The sequence below is a fragment of the Bison bison genome, unplaced genomic scaffold (genome assembly GCF_000754665.1).
Source record: "Bison bison bison isolate TAMUID 2011002044 unplaced genomic scaffold, Bison_UMD1.0 scf7180017864235, whole genome shotgun sequence".
Classification (NCBI taxonomy): Eukaryota; Metazoa; Chordata; class Mammalia; order Artiodactyla; family Bovidae; genus Bison; species Bison bison.
In genome coordinates this window covers 3,707,575-3,728,008 of record NW_011494807.1, presented here as the reverse complement: position 1 = coordinate 3,728,008, position 20,434 = coordinate 3,707,575, and the positions used below count along the sequence as shown (strand labels likewise).

At 40.9% G+C, this 20,434-nt stretch overlaps 1 protein-coding gene across 2 annotated transcripts in view; it reads left to right on the top strand.

Moving 5' to 3' along the window:
* Positions 1-2,466: 2,466 nt before the first annotated feature.
* Positions 2,467-20,434, top strand: part of CEP120 (centrosomal protein 120kDa) — an 83,466-nt gene continuing 65,498 nt past the window's right edge. The window contains exons 1-5 of one of the 2 annotated variants that reach the window (XM_010846296.1): positions 2,467-2,623; positions 2,868-2,946; positions 10,178-10,334; positions 11,896-12,010; positions 16,921-17,062. In XM_010846296.1, coding sequence (XP_010844598.1) covers positions 2,898-2,946; positions 10,178-10,334; positions 11,896-12,010; positions 16,921-17,062 — 463 coding nt within the window. In that variant the 5' untranslated portion in view covers positions 2,467-2,623; positions 2,868-2,897. Of the gene's footprint in view, positions 2,624-2,864; positions 2,947-10,177; positions 10,335-11,895; positions 12,011-16,920; positions 17,063-20,434 lie in introns of both variants that reach the window. The other variant, XM_010846297.1, reaches the window with a different exon arrangement.

Here is a 20,434-nt window from a genome sequence, read left to right as displayed (position 1 = left end):
ATATTGATGGCAGTTCCTGGTTCTTTTGCAGCTATTAGGTAAGGCTGAGATCGTTCATATAAAAAGGTAATAACTGAATGGCATTTACTACATTTAAGTTTGAACTAAGGAACCACTTGTGCTACCCTTGTACAGCTGAAACAGAGGCTAAAAGAAGTAAAATGACTTGTTTAAGGTCACCGGCATGCAAATGGCAGAGGCAGGTACCCAAACTCTTATCTCCTGGGTATTCTTTCCATTGGAGACCCTTAGTTTCAGTGCTTTGACTTCCCTTTTCCTAGGGTTTAATGCTAAGTAGTGTTTTACACTCTGATCACCTTGTATTTTGCTTGTTGTTGATCTGTTTTGCTAATATTCTTTCAGTACTGTCAGTATGGACATATTTGTTAGACTGCTCAACAGAGGATATGTTAAATAACAACACTGGCATCATATCAAAAAATTTAGATTGTGGTAAAATCTGTAAAATTATGTGACCAGTTTCTTCAACAAAGAGTTTCAAGGGGAAAAAAAAAAATAAGTGGACATGAGTACCTATAGATTAAAAAAGGCAAGAGACAGATGAACCAAATACATTGTGTTTTGGGTCCTAATTTGAACAGACCAGCTGAAAAAAGTTATTAGACAACCAGGGAATTTGAACAGTGTATATTTAATTGTATTAGTGAATTATTGTTAAATTTAAGGTGTAACAGTACAATTGTGGTTAAGTATCTAATATTTTGTTATTGTTGAGCTGCTCAGTCGTGTCTGACTCTTTGCGACTCCATGGACTGCAGTATACCAGGTTTCTCTGTCTTTCACCATCTCCCAGAGCTTGCTCAAACTCATGTCCATTAAGTCATTGATAGCATCCAACCATCTTGTCATCTTTAGTCCCCTTCTCCTCCTGCTCTCAATCTTTCCCATCATCAGGGTCTTTTCCAGTGAGTTTTCTCTTCGCATCAGGTGGCCAAAGTATTGGAGCTTCAGCATCAGTCCTTCGAATGAAATCTAATATTTAAGATATTTAAAAAACTTTATCTTTTAGAGGTACTTAGTGAAAGAGAGGAATGATATGACATTAGGAAAGTGAAGTGAAAGTGAAACTCCCCTCTGACTCTGTGCGACCCGGTGGACTATACAGTCCATGGAATTCTCCAGGCCAGAATACTGGAGTGGGTAGCCTTTCTCTTCTCCAGGGCATCTTCCCGACCCAGAGATCCAACCCCAGTCTCTCACTTTGCAGGTGGATTCTTTACCAGCTGAGCCACAGGGTAAGCCCAAGAACACTAAAGTGGGTAGCCTATTCCTTCTCCAGGGGATCTTCCCGACCCAGGAATTGAACTGGAGTCTCCTGCATTACAGGTGGATTCTTTACCAACTGAGTTATCAGGCATTTCCTTCAAATACCTGTTCCTCTGCAACGGATGAGGATGACTGGTCTTCAGTTATCAGTCAGATATTATTAGTCAGATAATTTCCCAAGCTGTTATCAGTCAGAAATTATCAGTCAGATAATTTCCCAAGCTGCGTTCTGGGTACCTGGGGGTTCTTATATGATTCGATCCACTTTTGAGTCTGACATTTTCTGCAGAAGAATGTATTGAACCCAAAGTAGATCATTACTTTGGTATTATTTTGCATAATGCCTTATTTCAGGGAGGCCTCTAAAGGGGCCTGAAAATGTTTTAGAAGTAGTCTAGTCCGGTCTCCACATCCTCCTTTTCTTTGGGGCACAAAGCGGAGATGGGGTGGTGGGGCGGAGTGAAGGAGTAGAAATTGTTCTCTCTTCCTCCTCCTCCCACCGATCCCGCCCAAGAACTAGGTGCTTTCCAAAAGACTTCTAATCTTTCCTAAAATAAAGCCTTAAGTGTGTGGGGGAGAAGGCATGGAAAGGGGGAAATGTCATCTAAAATGAAGCTTTTAGATGCTTTTTAATTTCTGGTTTTGATTTCGCTAATTACTTTGTCGTTAGGGGGTAGAAGAACCTATACCTTTAATTTTCCTGCCCACGTGACAATGTTTTTGTTTTAGGGTAGTTTTTACTGTACAGGAAATTCTCAGCGAGCTTACGTCACTGCCAGCAGTTACAGCAGTTACCGTAATGACGCTACTTTAGTTTACAAAGCGTGAAACCTGAGCTGCCGCCAGGACAATTTTAGTTGATTTTAGAGTTCAGGCTTAAATCATTATTTTTCCAGGATTTAACTTTTAAGCAGTATTGACACTGGTGGCCTGAACAGAGCTAGGTTTTTTGGTTTTCTAAATCTATATTGATGTATTTCCCAGGTTTTGTCTAGGACGAAAAGCAGAGAATACAATACATTCGCATTCCATACTGGGGAAGTTCGGGAAGGGGTTACTGCAGTAGTGCGCCTGCGCAGTTGGTCTCCACCAAGTCGCCCGCTTTCTCCGGTCCGGCTAGCAGGGGGCGCTGTGAGGTAACGGCTAGTCTTTTCTTCAGGGCTCTGGAACGTAGCGTAAAAGGGTAGGAGGTGAGGCGGGCTGAGGGGCGTTCTATCCTCGACAGCCCTGATCTCTATCACCCTTTGTCCTCCAGCCTTCCCGGGGCTCTAGGCCTGCGGGCCTGGTTGCTAGGCGGAAGCGGGGAACTGCGGCGGCCGCGGCGGCAGCAGTCCGGGTGTGTGAAAGGTTTTACCCAGGCGGCAAAAGGTCCTCTGGCGGCGGGCTCCTGTCTGCCTGCAGACAGGCCGGGCCGGGTGGACTGGCGGCCCCGGGCCGGGGAGCCTGGCGCGCTGCAGGCCGACCGCCGAGCGGGATCCTGGTGTCCGGGGCTGTGGGAGGGCGGCGGGAGCTTCGCCAGGAGGTCGGGGAGGGGGCGCCGGCTGCCCACCACTCACCCGGGCCCCTCTTCCTCCCAGCAGACCCCCGCCTACCGGCCGCCGACCGCGACCATGGTGTCCAAGTCCGACCAACTGCTCATCGTCGTGTCCATCCTAGAAGGTGAGCTACCGGGGACTTGGCGTTTGCAGCTGCTGCTGCTTAAATGTTAACGGAGTAGTGTGGGACCGAGGCTTTGTTAACCTGAAGAACCCTGTCATCGTCGCTGGTGCGGTCCCCAGAGACTTGTTTGAAGTTGTATGCCGTAAGGTCTGTTGGGCAGGTGATTTAAAAGTCCCCCGAGGGAGTGGGAGTATGAGAGCTATTAAAGTGAAAGTGAAGTCGCTCAGTCGTGTCCGACTCATAGCGACCCCATGGACTACAGCCCACCAGACCCTCCGTCCATGGGATTTTCCAGGCAAGAGTACTGGAGTGGGTGCCATTGCTATTAAGGGAGGTGATACTTATCGTGATTAGCCGTAGACCCAGTGAATGTTGGAGAAAGTTTCCATCAGAAGCAGCATATCGATGCTGCTTATAATAGGAGCTGAAAAGCACCTGGAAAGCACGTTCTGTTCAGCGACCTCCTGGTATCAGTGTTGAGAACTTTGCTTTGACTCAAATACGTATTTCTTGCATTTTTCAGAAGTGTTTATGTGTTCTTGCATTTTCAGATGTCTTTGTGGGGGGCCCTTCCATATATAGCACTCTACTGGGTGCTTAGAGGACTGCAGTTGTCAAGAGGGTCTGTTGCACATGCCCAGAAGTTGGGTTTGTTTGGAGACTCGCTGAGTGTCAGGCACTGTGCTGGGAATAAAAACACAACAGACCTGGTTCCAAAAGCTACTGGTGTAGCCTGAACAATAAATACTTATCAAGGTGTGGAAGAAGGAATGACCACCTCTGTCTGGGGAAGCTGGGAACGTTTTTCCCAAAGGAGATGACATTTTTTTTTTTTTTTTTGGTCATAAAGAATGATTAAAAGTTTGTCAGGGGGAGAAAAAATGAAGGAAGGGCATTCCAGGCAAAGGGAAGAGCCAGTGGTGTTTAAGGGATAGTAAAGCTAGACATGTTCTTTGATTGCTTGGATTCAGTGTGGTTGGAGAACAGGAAAGTGGAGGATATAGAAGTTGATGGCTAAATTGAGGTTAGGTTTTGAATAATATGACAAAAAGGAGTCATCTTGAATGGTGAGAGGAATGGCTGGGGACCCCTGCCCTTCAGGGGAGATACTTCACGGAGGCCTGGCACTCTTTGGGAGGTGAGAGGAAAGAAAACATTTGAAGGAGAAGATGGGCCGGAATCCATAGTGTTGGGGAAGATTTAACTGTTAGGTTACTGACTGTTTAAAGACATAGGACTAAAATCCCCTTGTAATTTGGTGAACAAAAAGCTTTTGGACTGTGGCCCATGCTATGAGGTAATAGAAATGTAAGGCACTCTCTTTCCCTTCAAGGTTGTAGGTTCTGTCTCCTTAGGGAGGTCAAATTAATGTGCAGGACATAATATGTTGGGATGTAATGTAAATAAATTAAAAATAAATGATACAGTCTGTAAACACAGGTTTGGGAGGTGGATTAGGTTGATGGCCGAAGTGCCTTGGTTGGTAGGTAATCAAGGATAGAAGAGTCCTTCTAGGCGATTAGACAACTCAGACCACTGTGGGATTGAGTGTGGTGGTTTCCAGAGAGCCTGGAATTGGGAAGGTCAGTTAGGTGTTGCTATAAACATATGCAGACCTCCAAGCTGTTCCTCCTTTTGTGTTTGTATTTCTATTCATTGTAACCACACTGTTGCTTCAAGCCAAGACGCTGGGAGTCAATGTCTTCCTGGGTTCCCTCTCCGTCCCCAACATCCAGATGGTCACCAAGTGTTGATTTTATTTTAAAAATAATAGTAGGTACTTTATATAACTTTTTAAAAAATGTAAACTTTTAAATGAACGAGTTTCCATTGTGGGTGCCTTGCTGTGGGGCTGTCATTATCCCCCTAATCTACTGTAGTAATCTCAGTGGTCTGTTTCATAAATGTTTTCAGAAAACACTGTCCGCCTTACTGTCAGGGGTAACTTCTGAAATGCCAATCTAATTTTCTTAAAGTCCTTTGATGTGCTGAGGGATAAGGTCCTGCTTAGAGTGGCATACATGGTCCTTTAGGGTAGACTTGTGACCTTCCTTTTCAGCCTTCTCTCTCCTGCTGTGTGTATTCATATGTTCCCGGTCCTTCAACTATTTGAACTGCTTGCAATTTCTTGGCTATGCTTCTAGAAGTGCTCTTTATTCAAAAGAACATCACTGGGCCTCTACCATGAGCAAACTTTGGGCTAAGTACTAGATTCCACGGATGAGAATGATAAGGGTTTCTGTTTTCAAGATCTTCTTTGTTTTTGGGACGAGGCAGGCACCTGTTGGTCCCATACTTATCCTCTGTTTTCAAGCTAATTGGAAGTTGTAGTTAGGATAGTCTGAAAATATAGGGGTGTTTTTGGACACATGAAATTCATTTGTGAAGCTTAGTGATCGATTAGAGCAGCCAACAATGATGTCCTGTGAGAGGCCCCTGAGTTCTAATTGGGAGAGCCATGCCCAGTGCGGCAAGACTCTTCATAGGGAGTTTCAGATGAGAACTTTTGGTGGACACTACAGGTTTGCAATCAAGGTCTTTATGACCAGCCTAATTCCTTTTAAGCAGCTTGAACCAGGGTAAGTGGTAGGAGGGATGTACTCATTTAACTGTGGTTAAACGCCCCTCACGGAAACCCCCTCACCAGACCTGCAGACATGCTGGCTGTAAGATGCTTAGTGCTTATTTCTTTTTTAGTGTTGGTTTTTTTTTGCACTGTGTTAAGTCTGTTTCCACTAGACCCTCAACTCTTCAAGAACACATACTCTGTTTTCTTCCTTTTGCATCCCATTTTCTGGCATAAACCTAACCCTGAATATGTCTTCAGCAAACTGAAGGAATGAAGTCAGGCAGTACAGATGAACAGTAATGTGTATATTTTAATATTTCCTGATAGTGTATAGCATTGCCATTGAAAATAACATGAATGAATGAATGTGTTTATTTTCCTTTGGCTAATTTGTAAAGTATCCTTTACTCTGTTAGTTCAGTTCAGTCGCTCAGTTGTGTCCAACTCTTTGCGACCCCATGGACTGCAGCATGCCAGCCCTCCCTGTCCATTGCCAACTCCCAGAGTTGACTCAAACTCATGTCCATTGAGTCATGGATGGATGCCATCCAACCATCTCATCCTCTCTTGTCCCCTTCTCCTTCCGCCTTCAATCTTTCCTAGCATCAGGGTCTTTCAAATGAGTCAGTTCTTCGTATCACATGGACCAAGTACTGGAGTTTCAGCTTCAGCATCAGTCCTTCCAATGAACATTCAGGACTGATCTCCTTTGGGATGGACTGATGGGTCTCCTTGCAATCCAACACCTTGTGGCTCTCCAGCACCACGGCTCAAAAGCATCAGTTCTTCGGCGCTCAGCTTTCCGTGTAGTCCCACTCTCACATCCATACATGACCACTGGAAGAACCACAGCCTTGACTAGATGGACCTTTGTTGGCAAAGTAAGGTCTCTGCTTTTGAATTTACTGTCTAGGTTGGTCATAACTTTTCTTCCAAGGAGTAAGCATCTTTTAATTTCATGGCTGCAGTCAGTCACCATCTGCAGTGATTTTGGAGCCCCCCAAAATAAAGTCTGACACTGTTTCCACTGTTTCCCCATCTATTTCCCATGAAGTGATGGGACCAGATGCCATGATCTTAGTTTTCTGAATGTTGAATTTTAAGCCAACTTTTTCACTTTCCTTTCACTTTCATCAAGAGGCTCTTTAGTTCTTCTTCGCTTTCTGCCATAAGGGTGGTGTCATCTGCATATCTGAGATAATTAATATTTCTCCCAGCAATCTTGATTCCAGCTTGTGCTTCTTCCAGCCCAGTGTTTCTCATGATGTATTGTGCATAAAAGTTAAATAAGCAGGGTGACAATATGCAGCCTTGACGTACTCCTTTTCCTATTTGGAACCAGTCTGTTGTTCCATGTCCAGTTCTAACTGTTGCTTCTTGACCTGCTTACAAATTTCTCAGGAGGCAGGTCAGGTGGTCTAGTATTCCCATCTCTTTCAGAATTTTCTACTTTTTTTGTGATCCACACAATCAAAGGCTTCGGCTTAGTCAATAAAGCTGAAGTAGATGTTTTTCTGGAACACTCTTGCTTTTCTGATGATCCGATGGATGTTGGCAATTTGATCTCTGGTTCTTCTGCCTTTTCTAAATCCAGCTTGAACATCTGGAAGTTCATGGCTCACGTACTGTTGAAGCCTGGCTTGGAGAATTTTGAGCATTACTTTACTAGTGTGTGAGTCGAGTGTAATTGTGCTGTAGTTTGAGCATTCATTGGCATTGCCTTTCTTTGGGATTGGAATGAAAGGTGACCTTTTCCAGTCCTGTAGCCACTGCTGAGTTTTTCAAATTTGCTGGCATATTGAGTGCAGTACTTTCCCAAATTCATCTTTTAGAATTTGAAATAGCTCAACTGGAATTCCATCATCTCCTCTAGCTTTGTTCATAGTGATCCTTCCTAAGGCCCACTTGACTTCACATTCCAGGATGTCTGGCTCTAGGTGAGTGATCACACCATCGTGATTATCTGGGTCGTGAAGATCTTTTTTGTATAGTTCTGTGTATTCTTGCCACTTCTTCTTAATGTCTTCTGCTTCTGTTAGGTCCTACCATCTCCAGTTTTCTTGAAGAGATCTCTAGACTTTCCCATTCTATTGTTTTCCTCTATTTCTTTGCACTGATAGCTGAGGAAGGCTTTCTTATCTGTTCTTGCTATTCTTTGGAACTCTGCATTCATATGGGTATATCTTTCCTTTTCTCCTTTGCCTTTCGCTTCTCTTCTATTCACAGCTATTTGTTAGGCCTTGTCAGACAACCATTTTGCCTTTTTGCATTTCTTTTCCTTGGGGATGGTCTTGATCCCTGCCTTCTGTGTAATGTCATGAACCTCCATCCATAGTTCTTCAGGCACTCTATCAGATCTAAAACCTTGAATCTATTTGTCACTTCCACTGTATAATTGTAAGGGATTTGGTCATAATTAGGTCATACCTGAATGGTCTAGTGGTTTTCCCTACTTTTTTCAATTTAAGTCTGAATTTGGCAATAAGGAGTTCATGGTCTGTGCCACAGTCTTGTTTTTGCTGACTGTATGGAACTTCTCCATCTTTGGCTGTAGAGAATTTAATCAATCTGATTTTGGTATTGAACATCTGGTAATGTCCACGTGTAGAGCCTTCCCTTGTGTTGTTGGAAGAGGGTGTTTGCTATGACCAGTGTGTTCTCTTGGCAAAACTCTGTTAGTCTTTGCCCTGCTTCATTCTGTACTCCAAGGCCAAATTTGCCTGTTACTCCAGATATTTCTTGACTTCCTACTTTTGCATTCCAGTCCCCTATAATGAAAAAGACATCTTTTTTGGGTATTAGTTGTAGAAGGTCTTGTAGGTCTTCATAGAACTGTTCAGCTTCTTTAGCATTACTGGTCAGGGCATAGACTTGGATTACTGTGATATTGAATGGTTTGCTTTGGAAATGAACAGAGATCATTCTGTCATTTTTGAGATTGTATCCAAGTACTGCATTTCGGACTCTTTTTGACAATGATGGTTACTCCATTTCTTCTAAGGGATTCTTGCCCACAGTAATAGATGTAATTGTCTTCTGAGTTAAATTGTCGTCTGAGTTAAATTCACCCATTCCAGTCCATTTTAATTCTCTTGATTCCTAAAATGTGGATGTTCACTCTTGCCATCTCCTGTTTGACCACCTCCAGTTTGCCTTGATTCATGGACCTAACATTCCAGGTTCCTATGCATTATTGCTCTTTACAGCATCGGACTTTACTTCCATCACCAATCACATCCACAACTGGGTGTTGTTTGTGCTTTGGCTCTGTCTCTTCATTCTTTCTGGAGTTATTTCTCCACTGATCTCCAGTAGCATATTGGGCACCTACTGACCTGGGTAGTTCATCTTTCGGCGTCCTATCTTTTTGCCTTTTCATACTCTTCATGGGGTTCTCAAGGCAAGAATACTGAAGTGGTTTACCATTCCCTTCTCCAGTGGACCATGCTTTGTCAGAACTCTCCACCGTGACCTGTTTGTCTTGGGTGGCCCTACACAGCATGGCGCTCATAGTTTCACTGAGTTAGACAAGGCTGTGGTCCATGTGGTCACATTGATCCTGTTACTGTGTTAACAGGAAAATTAAGATTCAGGTAAATTTGTTTTTGCTAATTTGATTATTTCTTAACTCTCCAGATAACCTGTTCTATATTAAATACTGGTATTAGTTGTTGTTCAGTTGCTCTGTCCTGTCTGACTCTTTGCGACCCCATGGAGTCAGCATGACAAGCTTCCGTGTCCTTCACTATCTCTCAGAATTTGCTCAAACTCATTACCATTGAGTCAGTGATGCCATCCAACCATCTTGTCCTCTGTTGCCCCCTATGCCTCCTGTCCTCAATCTTTGCCAGCATCAGGGAGTCACCTCTTCGTTTCAGGTGGCAAAGGTATTGGAGCTTCAGCTTCAGCATCAATCCTTCTAATGAATATTTAGGGTTGATTTCCTCTAGGATTGACTGCTTTGATCTCATTGCTATCCAAGGGACTCTCAAGAGTCTTCTCCAGCACCACAGTTTGAAAGCATCAGTTCTTCAGTGCTCAGACTTCTTTATGGTCCAGCTCTCACATCCATACTTGACTACTGGAAAAATCATAGCTTTGACTAGATGGACCTTTGTTGGCAAAGTGATGTTTCTGCTTTTTAATATGCTGTCTAGGTTGGTCATCGGTTTTCTTCCAAGGAATAAGCATCTTTTAATTTTGTGGCTGCAGTCACTGTCTGCAGTGATTTTAGTAATATCTAAAATTGGTATAATCATATTTTTAACACTTTAATTCTGAATGTTATTGAGATCATTGCTGCTCAAAGTGTGAACCAAGAACAACACCGTTGACATCTCCTGGGATCTTGTTAGAAATGCAGAATCCTGGGCCCATCCCAGACCAGTTGAACCAGAATCTACATTTTACAGGACCTTGGCTGATTCATTGCACATTAGTGTTAGAGAAGCACTAATTTATTAATTACAGCTTCCAATTTGACTAATGTTTTTATGAATCATGAATTTGAGTATATGTGTGAGTATGTGCTAGTGAGTTAGTTTATGGAATACATGATAAGTTAACCACTGTTAACATGTCAGTTTTTAAAACTTACATGCCAAGGGACCGTATTTGATTTTTGTACACTTCCAGTTAACCTGTACAGTCTTTTTTTTCTAGGTCGCCATTTCCCCAAACGTCCAAAACATATGCTTATAGTAGAAGCAAAGTTTGATGGAGAGCAGTTGGCTACTGATCCTGTGGACCATACAGACCAGCCAGAATTTGCTACTGAGTTAGCCTGGGAAATTGACAGGAAAGCACTTCATCAGCACAGGTGACTGTTATTTTCAATCTGTTCGGCTGTTGTTTCAATTTGTGATGTGTGTGTGTGCACGCACATGTGTGCATGCTTGAAGGTACTGTGCTGTGCTTAGTTGCTCAGTCATGTCCAACTCTTTGTGGTCTATGGACCACCAGGCTCCTCTGCCATGGGGATTCTCCAGGCAAGAATACTGGAGTGGGTTGCCATGCCCTCTAGGGGATCTTCCCAACCCAGGGATTGAACTGGGGTTTCCTGCATTGCAGGTGGATTCTTTACCATCTGAGCCACCAGGGAAGCCCAAGAATACTGGAGTGGGTAGCCCATCCCTTCTCCAAGGGAACTTCCTGACCCAGGAATTGAACTGGGGTCTCGTGCATTGCAGGTGGGTTCTTTACCAGCAGAGCTACTGTATATGTGTGTGTGTGTGTGTGTATATATATCTAGGTAGGCTTCCCTGGTAGCTCAGGTGGTAAAGAATCCGCCTGCAGTGCAGGAAACCTGGGTTTGATTGGGAAGATCCCCTGGATTAGTCCATGAGTTTCTTTGAAATGGTATTAAATTCCTAGAGGAGACTAAAATTTTGCATTTAATCTTAGTGACTTCTGGAATATCTGCTCAGACAATGTCTTCATATTGAGATACTAGTGCCTGCATTGGTGTTTGTGTATATGATTGTGTTGTTATAAAGTGGCACCACTCTGTATTTAGTAGACTGAGAAAATAACACAGATAAATACATAAATGATGACTTTTGTGCCCAGTCATTCCATTAGATAATGGCAGTGATGGCAAAATCCAGTCAGCTTACTATGTATGTAGGGGTTCCAGACTCAAAAGAAGCCATGTTGCATAAGTCAAGCTCATGCTTACATGACCTTATCATGTATTACACTGAATTGTTTTTAGTCTTAATTTTAATGATCTACAATGTTATGACATTTAATTCTTAAGTTTCTTTCATTTTTTTTTTAGCAACAAAAAGAGTTATAAGCATATAAATAGGGACTTCCCTTCCAGTGCAGGGGTGCAGGTTCCATCCCTAGTCTGGGAGCTAAGATCCATGCCTCAGGGCCATAAAACTAAAACGTTAAACAGAAGCAATATTGTAACAGATTCAATAAAGATTTCTTTCATCTACATAAAAAAAACCTAAAAAAAAGGCATATATATGTGTTTTTGAAGCTTTATGTGTGTAAGTCTAAGAAAAACAATTTAAAATCAGTCTTGAGGATTAATGGTAATTTTTGACTTTGAAAACATTCTGTGTGTCACAGAAGCTTGAGAAACATTGACCTAGATGTTAGCTTCTTGGATGAGAGAGACTTAAATGTTTTTTTTTTTTTACATGTTTTGTGTATAGTTGGTATATAGATAAGTAGACATAATTAATAGTTCATGGAAGTTGAAGAGTTTTTTAGAAAGCACAGAACAGGTATAGGTTATCCAACAAAATAATAGTTGTCTTGAGAGCGCCGTCTTGAATAGTAGTAGTAAGTAGGTTTTTCAAAGCAAATAGAAAGTTCAGTATTAAGCAAAAGTGATTTTATTTATCACATGAATTGTTATGTTACAGGCTACAGCGTACTCCTATCAAACTGCAGTGTTTTGCCTTGGATCCTTCAACTTCAGCCAGAGAAACTATTGGTTACGTTGTTCTAGACTTAAGAACTGCTCAAGAAACAAAGCAGGTACTGAGCTTTTGATGTTTTGTTATGGACTCTGCCAAACAGTTGGTTATTTTCAGTAGGTAAGAGATTGATGGAAAGGACATGGACTGTTAGACCTAATAGATCACGGGCTCGTACCATGGTATGTGGTATGGTAGTTCTTAGTTCTTAAGGTGAATTTGGTTTAGAAAATCCTGACCTTTTGATCCTTCCTTTGACCTAGACGTATCTCTCAAAGAAACTTCTGAGTTCACATCTGTGTTCAAGTTGCTATTACCTTTACGTTTAATGTGTTCAGCTCCTGCACTTCACCTTCAAAGTGCTCCTGTTTTAGAGTTCCTTGCTTCAGTGATGGTCACTGCTCTCCTTCCAGACGTCTTCCTTGACACTTCCCTTTCCTGGCCTCCAGAGCCAACCCTTTCCAGTTGGTTTTCCCTCCTGATCCATCTAATATCCTGCATTTCATGCTGCCGTCTCAAACTTAAGGCACTTACCGAGGCTGTCATGTTGTTCAGTCACTAAGTCATGTCCAACTCTTTGTGACCCCCATGGACTACATCACACCAGGCTTCCCTGTCCTTCATTATCTCCCAATTTTGCTCAGATTCATGTCCATTGAGTCGGTGATGCTATCTAACCATTTCGTCGGTGGTGCTATCTAACCATTTCATCCTCTGCTGTGCTCTTCTCTTTTTGCCTTCAATTGTTCCCAGCATCAGGGTCTTTTCCAGTGAGTCATGTCTTCACATCACATGGCCACAGTATTGGAGCTTCAGTTTCAGCACAGTCCTTCTAGTGAATATTCAGGGTTGATTTCCTTTAGGATTGACTGGTTTGATCTCCTTGCAGTCCAACAACGGAATCTCAAGAGTCTTCTCCAGCACCATAATTCAAAGGCATCAATTTTTTGGCACTCAGCCTTCTTTATGGTCCAACTCCGTCTTCCATACATGACAACTGGAAAAATCATCGCTTTGGCTATATGGACCTTTATTGTCAAAGTGATGCCTCTGCTTTTTAATACACTGTCAGGGTTTGTCATTCCTTTCCTTCCAAGGAGCAAGCATCTTTTAATTTCAGGGCTGCAGTCCCCTTCTTCAGTGATTTTGGAGCCCAAGAAAATAAAGTCTGTCACTGCTTCCATTTTTTCCCCCTTCTATTTGCCATGAAGTGGTGGGACCAGATACTATGATTTTTGCTTTTTGAATGTTGAGAGTTAAGCCAGCTTTTTCACTCTTCCCTTTCACCCTCATCAAGAGGCTCTTTAGTTCTTCTCTTTCTGCCATTAGAGTGGTATCGTCTGCATGTCTGAGGTTGTTGATATTTCTCATGGCAGTCTTGATTCCAGCTTGTGATCCATCCAGTCTGGCATTTCACATAATGTACTCTGCATATAAGTTAAATAAACAGGCTGACAATTTACAGCCTTATTGTACTCCTTTCCCAGTTTTGAATCAGTCAATTGTTCCCTGTAAGGTTCTGACTGTTGTGTCTGAACCCGCATACAGGTTTCTCAGGAGACAGGTAAGGTAGTCTAGTATTTCCATCTCTTTAAGAATTTTCCACAGTTTGTTATGATCCATGCAGTCAAAGACTTTAGCCTGGTTAATGAAGCAGAGGTAGATTTTTTCTTGAATTCCCTTGCTTTGTCTACGTTCCAACAAATGTTGGCAATTTAATCTCTGGTTCCTTTGCCTTTTTTAAACCCAGCTTGTGTGTCTGGAAGTTCTTGGTTCACATACTGCAGAAGCCTTGCTTGAAGGATTTTGAGCATAACCTTACTAGCATGCTAAATGAATGCAATTATACCCTAATTTGTACATTCTTTGGCACTGCCTTTCTTTGGGATTGTAATGAAAACTGACCTTTCCCCAGTCCTGTGGCCATTGCTGAGTTTTCCAAATTTGCTGACATATTGAGTGCAGCACTTTAACAACAGCATCTTTTAGGATTTGAAATACTCAGCTGGAATTCCATCACCTCCACTAGCCTTGTTTGTAGTGTTGCTTCCTAAGGCCCACTTAACTTCAGACTCCAGCACGTCAGGCTCTAGGTGAGTGACCACACCATTGTGGTTATCTGGGTCATTAAGATTTTTTTGTATTGTTTTTCTGTGTATTCTTGTCACTTCTTTTAAATCTCTTCTGCCTCTGTTAGGTCCTTACTGTTTTATCTTTTATCGTGCCCATCCTTGCATGAAATATTCCCTTGGTATCTCTGATTTTCTTGAAGAGATCCCTAGTCTTTCCCATTCTGTTGTTTTCCTCTACTTCTTTGCATGGTTCATTTAAGAAGCCCTTCTTATCTCTCCTTGCTATTCTCTGGGAACTCTGCATTCAGTTGGGTGTATCTTTCCCATTCTTGCTTTTTGCTTCTCTTCTTTCCTCAGCTATGTGTAAAGCCTCCTCAGACAACCACTTTGCCTTCTTGCATTTCTTTTTCTTTGAGATAATTTTGGTCACTAACTCCTGTACAATGTTACGAACCTCTGTCCATAGTTCTCCAGGCACTCTGTCAGATCTAATCCCTTGAGTCTCTTCATCGCCTCCACTGAATAATCATAAGGGATTTGAATTAGGTCATACCTGAATGGCCTAGTGGTTTTCCCTACTTCTTTCCGTTTAAACCTGAATTTTGCCGGCTTTCCTAGCATCCATCTAATTGGCCTTCCGGCTTCCTGCTGCTTGCATGCCTTTTGTATTAAGAGTAAGGGAACTTCGTGAAACACATTTGTTATGTAAATAGTATTCCCTTGGCAAGATGGTAAAACGACTCAGGGTCTTGATTATGCTTTTGTTATTGCAAGTCTTTTAAAGTATCTTACAACTTTTTTTGTATGTTATTGACTTTAGAAGTTCTTAGTTTCAGTTTTTCTTAATGACATTTTTTGGTCCTACTTTCTCCACAAAATAAAGTAAAAAAATATTCTCTCTTATTTTAAAGTCCTTGATGGATTTGGATCTTAAATGAGGATTCTGTGAAGAAAAATTTATCTGTTACTGACATTTCTGCTCCTGGTAGAAAAATAAAGGCATACTTCATTTTTATTGCACTTCAGTTTATTGTGCTTCACAGATATGCTTTTTTTTTTTAAACCAGTTGTGACAACTGGTTGTCAAGGAGATCTGTTGGAGCCGTTTTCCAGCAGCATTTGCTCACATTTTGGTAACTGGAATATTTCAAACATTTTCATCATTAAAATGATCTGTGATCAGTGATCTCTGATGTTACTATTGTAAGAAGATTATGACTCACTGAAGGCTTAGCTGATAGTTAGCATTTTTTAGCAATAAAGTATTTTTTAAATAAGGTATGTACATTTTTTTTAGGCATAATGCTGCTGTACACTTAAACTACACTATAGTGTAAACAGAACTTCTGTATGCACTGGGAGACCCCAAAACTTGTACGACTCCCTTTATTACAATAGTCAGTTTATTGTGGTCATCTGGGACCCACCTTGCAGTATCTCCAAAAGTATGTGTGTAATTGCAGATAAGGCCGTCAGTCTGGCCCAAATTTGGAACTATTCAAAAGAAACTGAAATGCTTTATAAAGAGGACTTGTTTCTCCTCCATCCTTGGGTCACCTCTCTTCCCACCAAGTCCTAAGAACGGTTTTCCTTCTAGGCTTAGACCCAGAATACTTGTGTAGTTTCTTTGGTTAAAGAGAAGGTAACTCCTCTGAGGAGAAGGATGTCCGAGCCAAACTCTTGCCTCTAAATGCTCTTGGCGTGGCTTTTACCTGGTTAGTCCTTTAGGGCAGTTAGCCTTCATATTGGTGAACAGAGTTAAAAAGGAATGTTTCAAAGTTAGTTTTGGGAAAACTAAATATTGTCTTGCTTAATGTTTTTTGTTTGCCAGCAGAAATATTTGAAGTTGGATAGTAGAATATTTTAATTGCGAGGTTAATTGATTCTCTGTAAATAAACACAAACAGAAGAAACCAGATTTGTTTTCCTGAGTTAATACTAGAAAACTAAAATATATCATAAATCCTGCGAGCAAATAAAAGTCTTTTTTTTAGGCTAATGCTTAAAGTTAGAAAATATCTGTTACAAATACAGCAACAAACTATGAGTTTTTGCCTTAAAAAAAAACTTGGTTATGGATTAAAAAAAATACGTATGGTTTATTTCATCCTATTTTACCTATAAACATAGTTTGAATATGAAGCTGTGGTTTTTGGTTTTGATCCCCAGTTCCTTTGCCTTTCTATTACAGTGTTCAGAGTAAGAATGCTGTTTATAGGCACTGGAATGGTGCCCCTGCGCTACTGGTACATGTGAGCATGGGCCATGAGATTTTGCAGGCTGATTGGGGTGTTAGGATTCTTGAGGTTACTCTTGGGTTTGAGGGGACGGGGTGGCTATTCAGGTATTTTAGGATTCCTCATTCTGTGAGAAAGCTTTTATATTTTGATATCAGTCAAATACATGGCTCATAACCCAGAACTCTACCACTGGACCTTACTTTAGTATTTTGTTTGTGCTTTTATTAACACTAAGCTTTTCTTTTCCTGATTTGATATAAACAGAACAAAGCAGAAATGTGGCAGACAGAAAAGGTATAACAGAAAAAGTGAAAAATGAGCCGTTAGAAACTGGAAAACTGATACTTTGTTGTTGTTATAAGGGATGAAGTAAGACCGATGATATGAGTGAGGATAGAAATACACATACCTGTTGAAGCGTAGGAATAAAAACAAGCAAGGCAATCTAAACTTTAGCTTGTTTTTTTTCCCAACAGGAAACTCAGTTTCCTAAGCAAGATTCATTTCTTTTGAGGAAAATGTGGGGGGAAAATACTTTAAAAGAGGAGGAAGTTCTGAGAAGCTACAGGAAATATATTTACAACCTTATAGAACATTTCCCACTACTGTTTATTTCCTATTAACTATTAAGGAGTTTTGCTTTCTTTGTTACTCTCTAGGCACCAAAATGGTACCAGTTGCTGAGTAATAAATACACCAAGTTCAAGTCTGAGATACAGATAAGCATTGCTTTGGAAACAGACACGAAGGCACCAGTGGACAGTTTTAAAGCAAAGGGAGCCCCTCCTCGTGATGGAAAAGGTTTGTGCATCATCTCTAAGGTTATTCTCTGAGATGTACACCTGTAGACTAGAATTTCAGGAAGGGAGGGGTGGCGGTATTATAGGGAGACAAATGCAAGGGTGTGAACTGATTTTACTCCAGAGCACCAGACAAATGCTGTGACATTGTTACACATGAACACTTGTTTCTCTTTGCTGTTGTCTTCAAAAATTAGCAATAAGGAAAGATTGTGTTTTCAGTGTTTGATATATAGCAGAATAAAGCAGAATTTTGTATTGTTTATAAAAATTGCTTCTTAGGAAAATTTTCTTCCTTGGATGAGTGCAGGGAAACCGAAAATGTCTTTATTGGTCTCTATTAACTCAGCTGTAGTTTAAGAAAACCTTCATTTTTTTTCTTTATTTTGTATTTAATAAACTTTTGTTGTTTTAGAGCTTTTTTAGGTTCACAGCAAAATCAAGTGGGAAGTACTGAGTGTTCCCAAATACCTTCCCCCTCCCCCCAGCCCTCCTCACCACTATCAGCATCTCCCACCAGAGTGGTACATTTATACAGTTGATGACCCACACTGACACATCATCACTCAGTGTCCATAATTTATATTAGGGTCTGTCCTTGGTATTGGACATCCTATAGGTTTTGACAAGTGTGTAATGACACATATCGATGGTTGGAGGATCCTACAGAACCGTTTCACCGCCCTGAAGATCTGTTTTCTGTTTGTTCTTCTCTCCTTCCCCTCTCACCCTTGGCCACTACTGATCTTTTTACTGTCTCCATAGTTTTGCTTTTTCTCGAATGTTGTATTGTTGGGATCGTGTAGCATGTGGCTTTTTCAAATTGGCTTCTTTCACTTGGTAGTATGCATTTAGGCTTCTTCCGTGTCATTTTGTGGCTTGATAGGTCATTTCTTTTTAGAGCTGAATAATATGCAATTGTTTGGATGTACCAGTATTTATTTATCCACTCAAGCTATTGAAGAATATCTTAGTTGCTTCCAAGTTGGGGCTCTTAGATATAGAACTATTACAAACATCCTTGTGCAGGCTTTTGAGTGGGCCTGAGTTTTGAGTTCATTTGGGCAAATACCAGACAGCATGATTATTGGATCGTATGGTAACAGCATGCCAAGGTTTATTAACATAAGAAACTGCCATGTAAGAGTGTATGGTAAGAATGTTTAATTTTGTAAGAAACCAACAAACTTTCCTTCTAAAGTGGGTGTACATTTTCCGTTTCCACCAGCAGTGAGTGAGAGTTTCTGTTGCTTCACGTCCCTGACAGCATTTAGTGTTGTCTGTGTTTTGGATTTTGTTCATTTTAGTAGGTACGTAGTGGTGTCTCATTGTTTTATTTGCACTTCTCTAGTGATAAATGATGTTAACATCTTTTCATGTGCTTATTTGCCATCTGTATATCTTCTTAAGTGAGGTGGCTGTTTAGGTTGTTTGCCCATTTTTAAACTTTTTTTTTTTTTTTTTGCATTTTAAGTGTTCTTTGTATATTTTGGATAATAGGCCTTTATCAAATGTCTTTTGCAAATATTTTTTCCATTCTGTGGCTTGTCTTCTTATTTGTTTGACATTGTCTTTAGCAGAGCAGAAGTTTTAAAATTTTAATGAAATCCTGCTCATCAATTCTTTCACAGATTGTACCTACAGTGTTGTATCTAAAAAATCATTCTATAACTATGGGCATCCAGGTTTTTCCTAGGATGTAATAGGGTTTGGTCTTTTAGGATTTAATAAAGGTTTGTATTTTACACTTAGATCTATGAACCATTTTGAGTTAACTTTTGTGAAGGTTTTGAGGTCATACAGACCTTAAAATAAGTTTGTGTTCATTTTTTTACACGTGGCTGTCCTGTTGTTCTAGGCACCACTTGTTGAAAGACTGTCTGCTCCATTGTGTTGTCTTTGCTACTTTGTCAAACACCCGTTGACAGTGTTTATGTCAGTCTATTTCTGGGCTCTCTGCTTCACTGATCTTTGTGTGTTTCACTAGTACCACACTGTCTTAATTACTGTAGCTTTGTAGTAAGTGTGTAGGTTGAGTGGTATCAGTCGAGCGACTTTGTTCTTCAATATTGAGGTGCCTATTCTGGGTCCTTTGCTTCTCTGTTGAAACTTTAGAATCATTTTGTCCTTATGTCCACAAAAAAACTCGTTGGAATTTTGATTGGGATTGTACTGATTGTGTAGATCAAGCTGGAAGGACTGACCTCTTGACAGTATTGAATTGTTCTACTCATAAGCATAGAATTTAGCTTAATTTATTTAGTTCTTTGTTGTTATTTATCACAGCTTTATAGTTTATCTTGTATAGATCTTCTGCATGTTTTGTTAGACTTATTTCTAAGTATATAATTGTTTTGGGTGCTGATGTAAATGATATCTTATTTTGATGGTACATTGAAAAATTTTATTTGATGTTGGAGTATATAGTTGATTTAAAGTTTTGTGTAACTGTCAGGTGTTAGAGCAAAGTGGTTCAGTTATATGTATGCATATATCTGTTTTGCAAGTTATTTTCCCATTTAGGTTATTACAGAATATTGAGTAGAGTTCCCTGTGCTATACAGTAGTTCCTTGTTGATCATCTGTTTTAATTATAGTGTGTTTATTTAAAATTTGGGATTTTAAATAAATCCACCTTATCCCCAATTCCCAGTTTCTCTCCCTCCCACCTTTCCCCTGGTAAGCATGAGTCAATTTTTCTATGTTTGTGAGTGTTAAGTTCAATTGTATAATTTTTTTCAGTTTCTGCAATAAGGGGAATTGTATAATATTAGTCTTTGTCTGACTTCACTTAGGATGGTAATCTCTATAAATAGCATTATTTCATTCTTCTTAATGGCTGATCTACTGCATGTACATACTCTGTCTTTATCCATTCCTCTGTCAGTGGACCTTGGGTTGCTTCCATGTCTTGGCTCTTGTAAATAGTGCTGCAGTGAACATGGGGTGCATGTATCTGCTCAAATTATGGTTTTCTCTGAATATATATATGCCCAGGAGTGGCTTCCCCCGTGGTGCCAGTGGTAAAGAACCTGCCCGCCTGTTTAAGAGACGTAGAGACAGGGGTTTGATCTCTGGGTTGGAAAGGTTTCCTGGAGGAAGGCATGGCAACCCACTTCAGTATTCTTGCCTGGAGGATCTCATGGACAGCGGAGGCTGGCAGGCTGCAGTCCATGGGGTTGCAAAGAGATGGACACGACTGAGCGGCTTCACATGCAAATAGGCACACACGTGCCCAGGAGTGGGACTGCTGGGTCATGTGGTAGCTCTATCTTAGTTTTTTAAGGGATCTCCATACTGTTCTCCATAGTGGCTGTATTACTTAATATTCCTAGGAAAACACTGTAGAAGGGTTCCCTTTTCTCTAAACCCT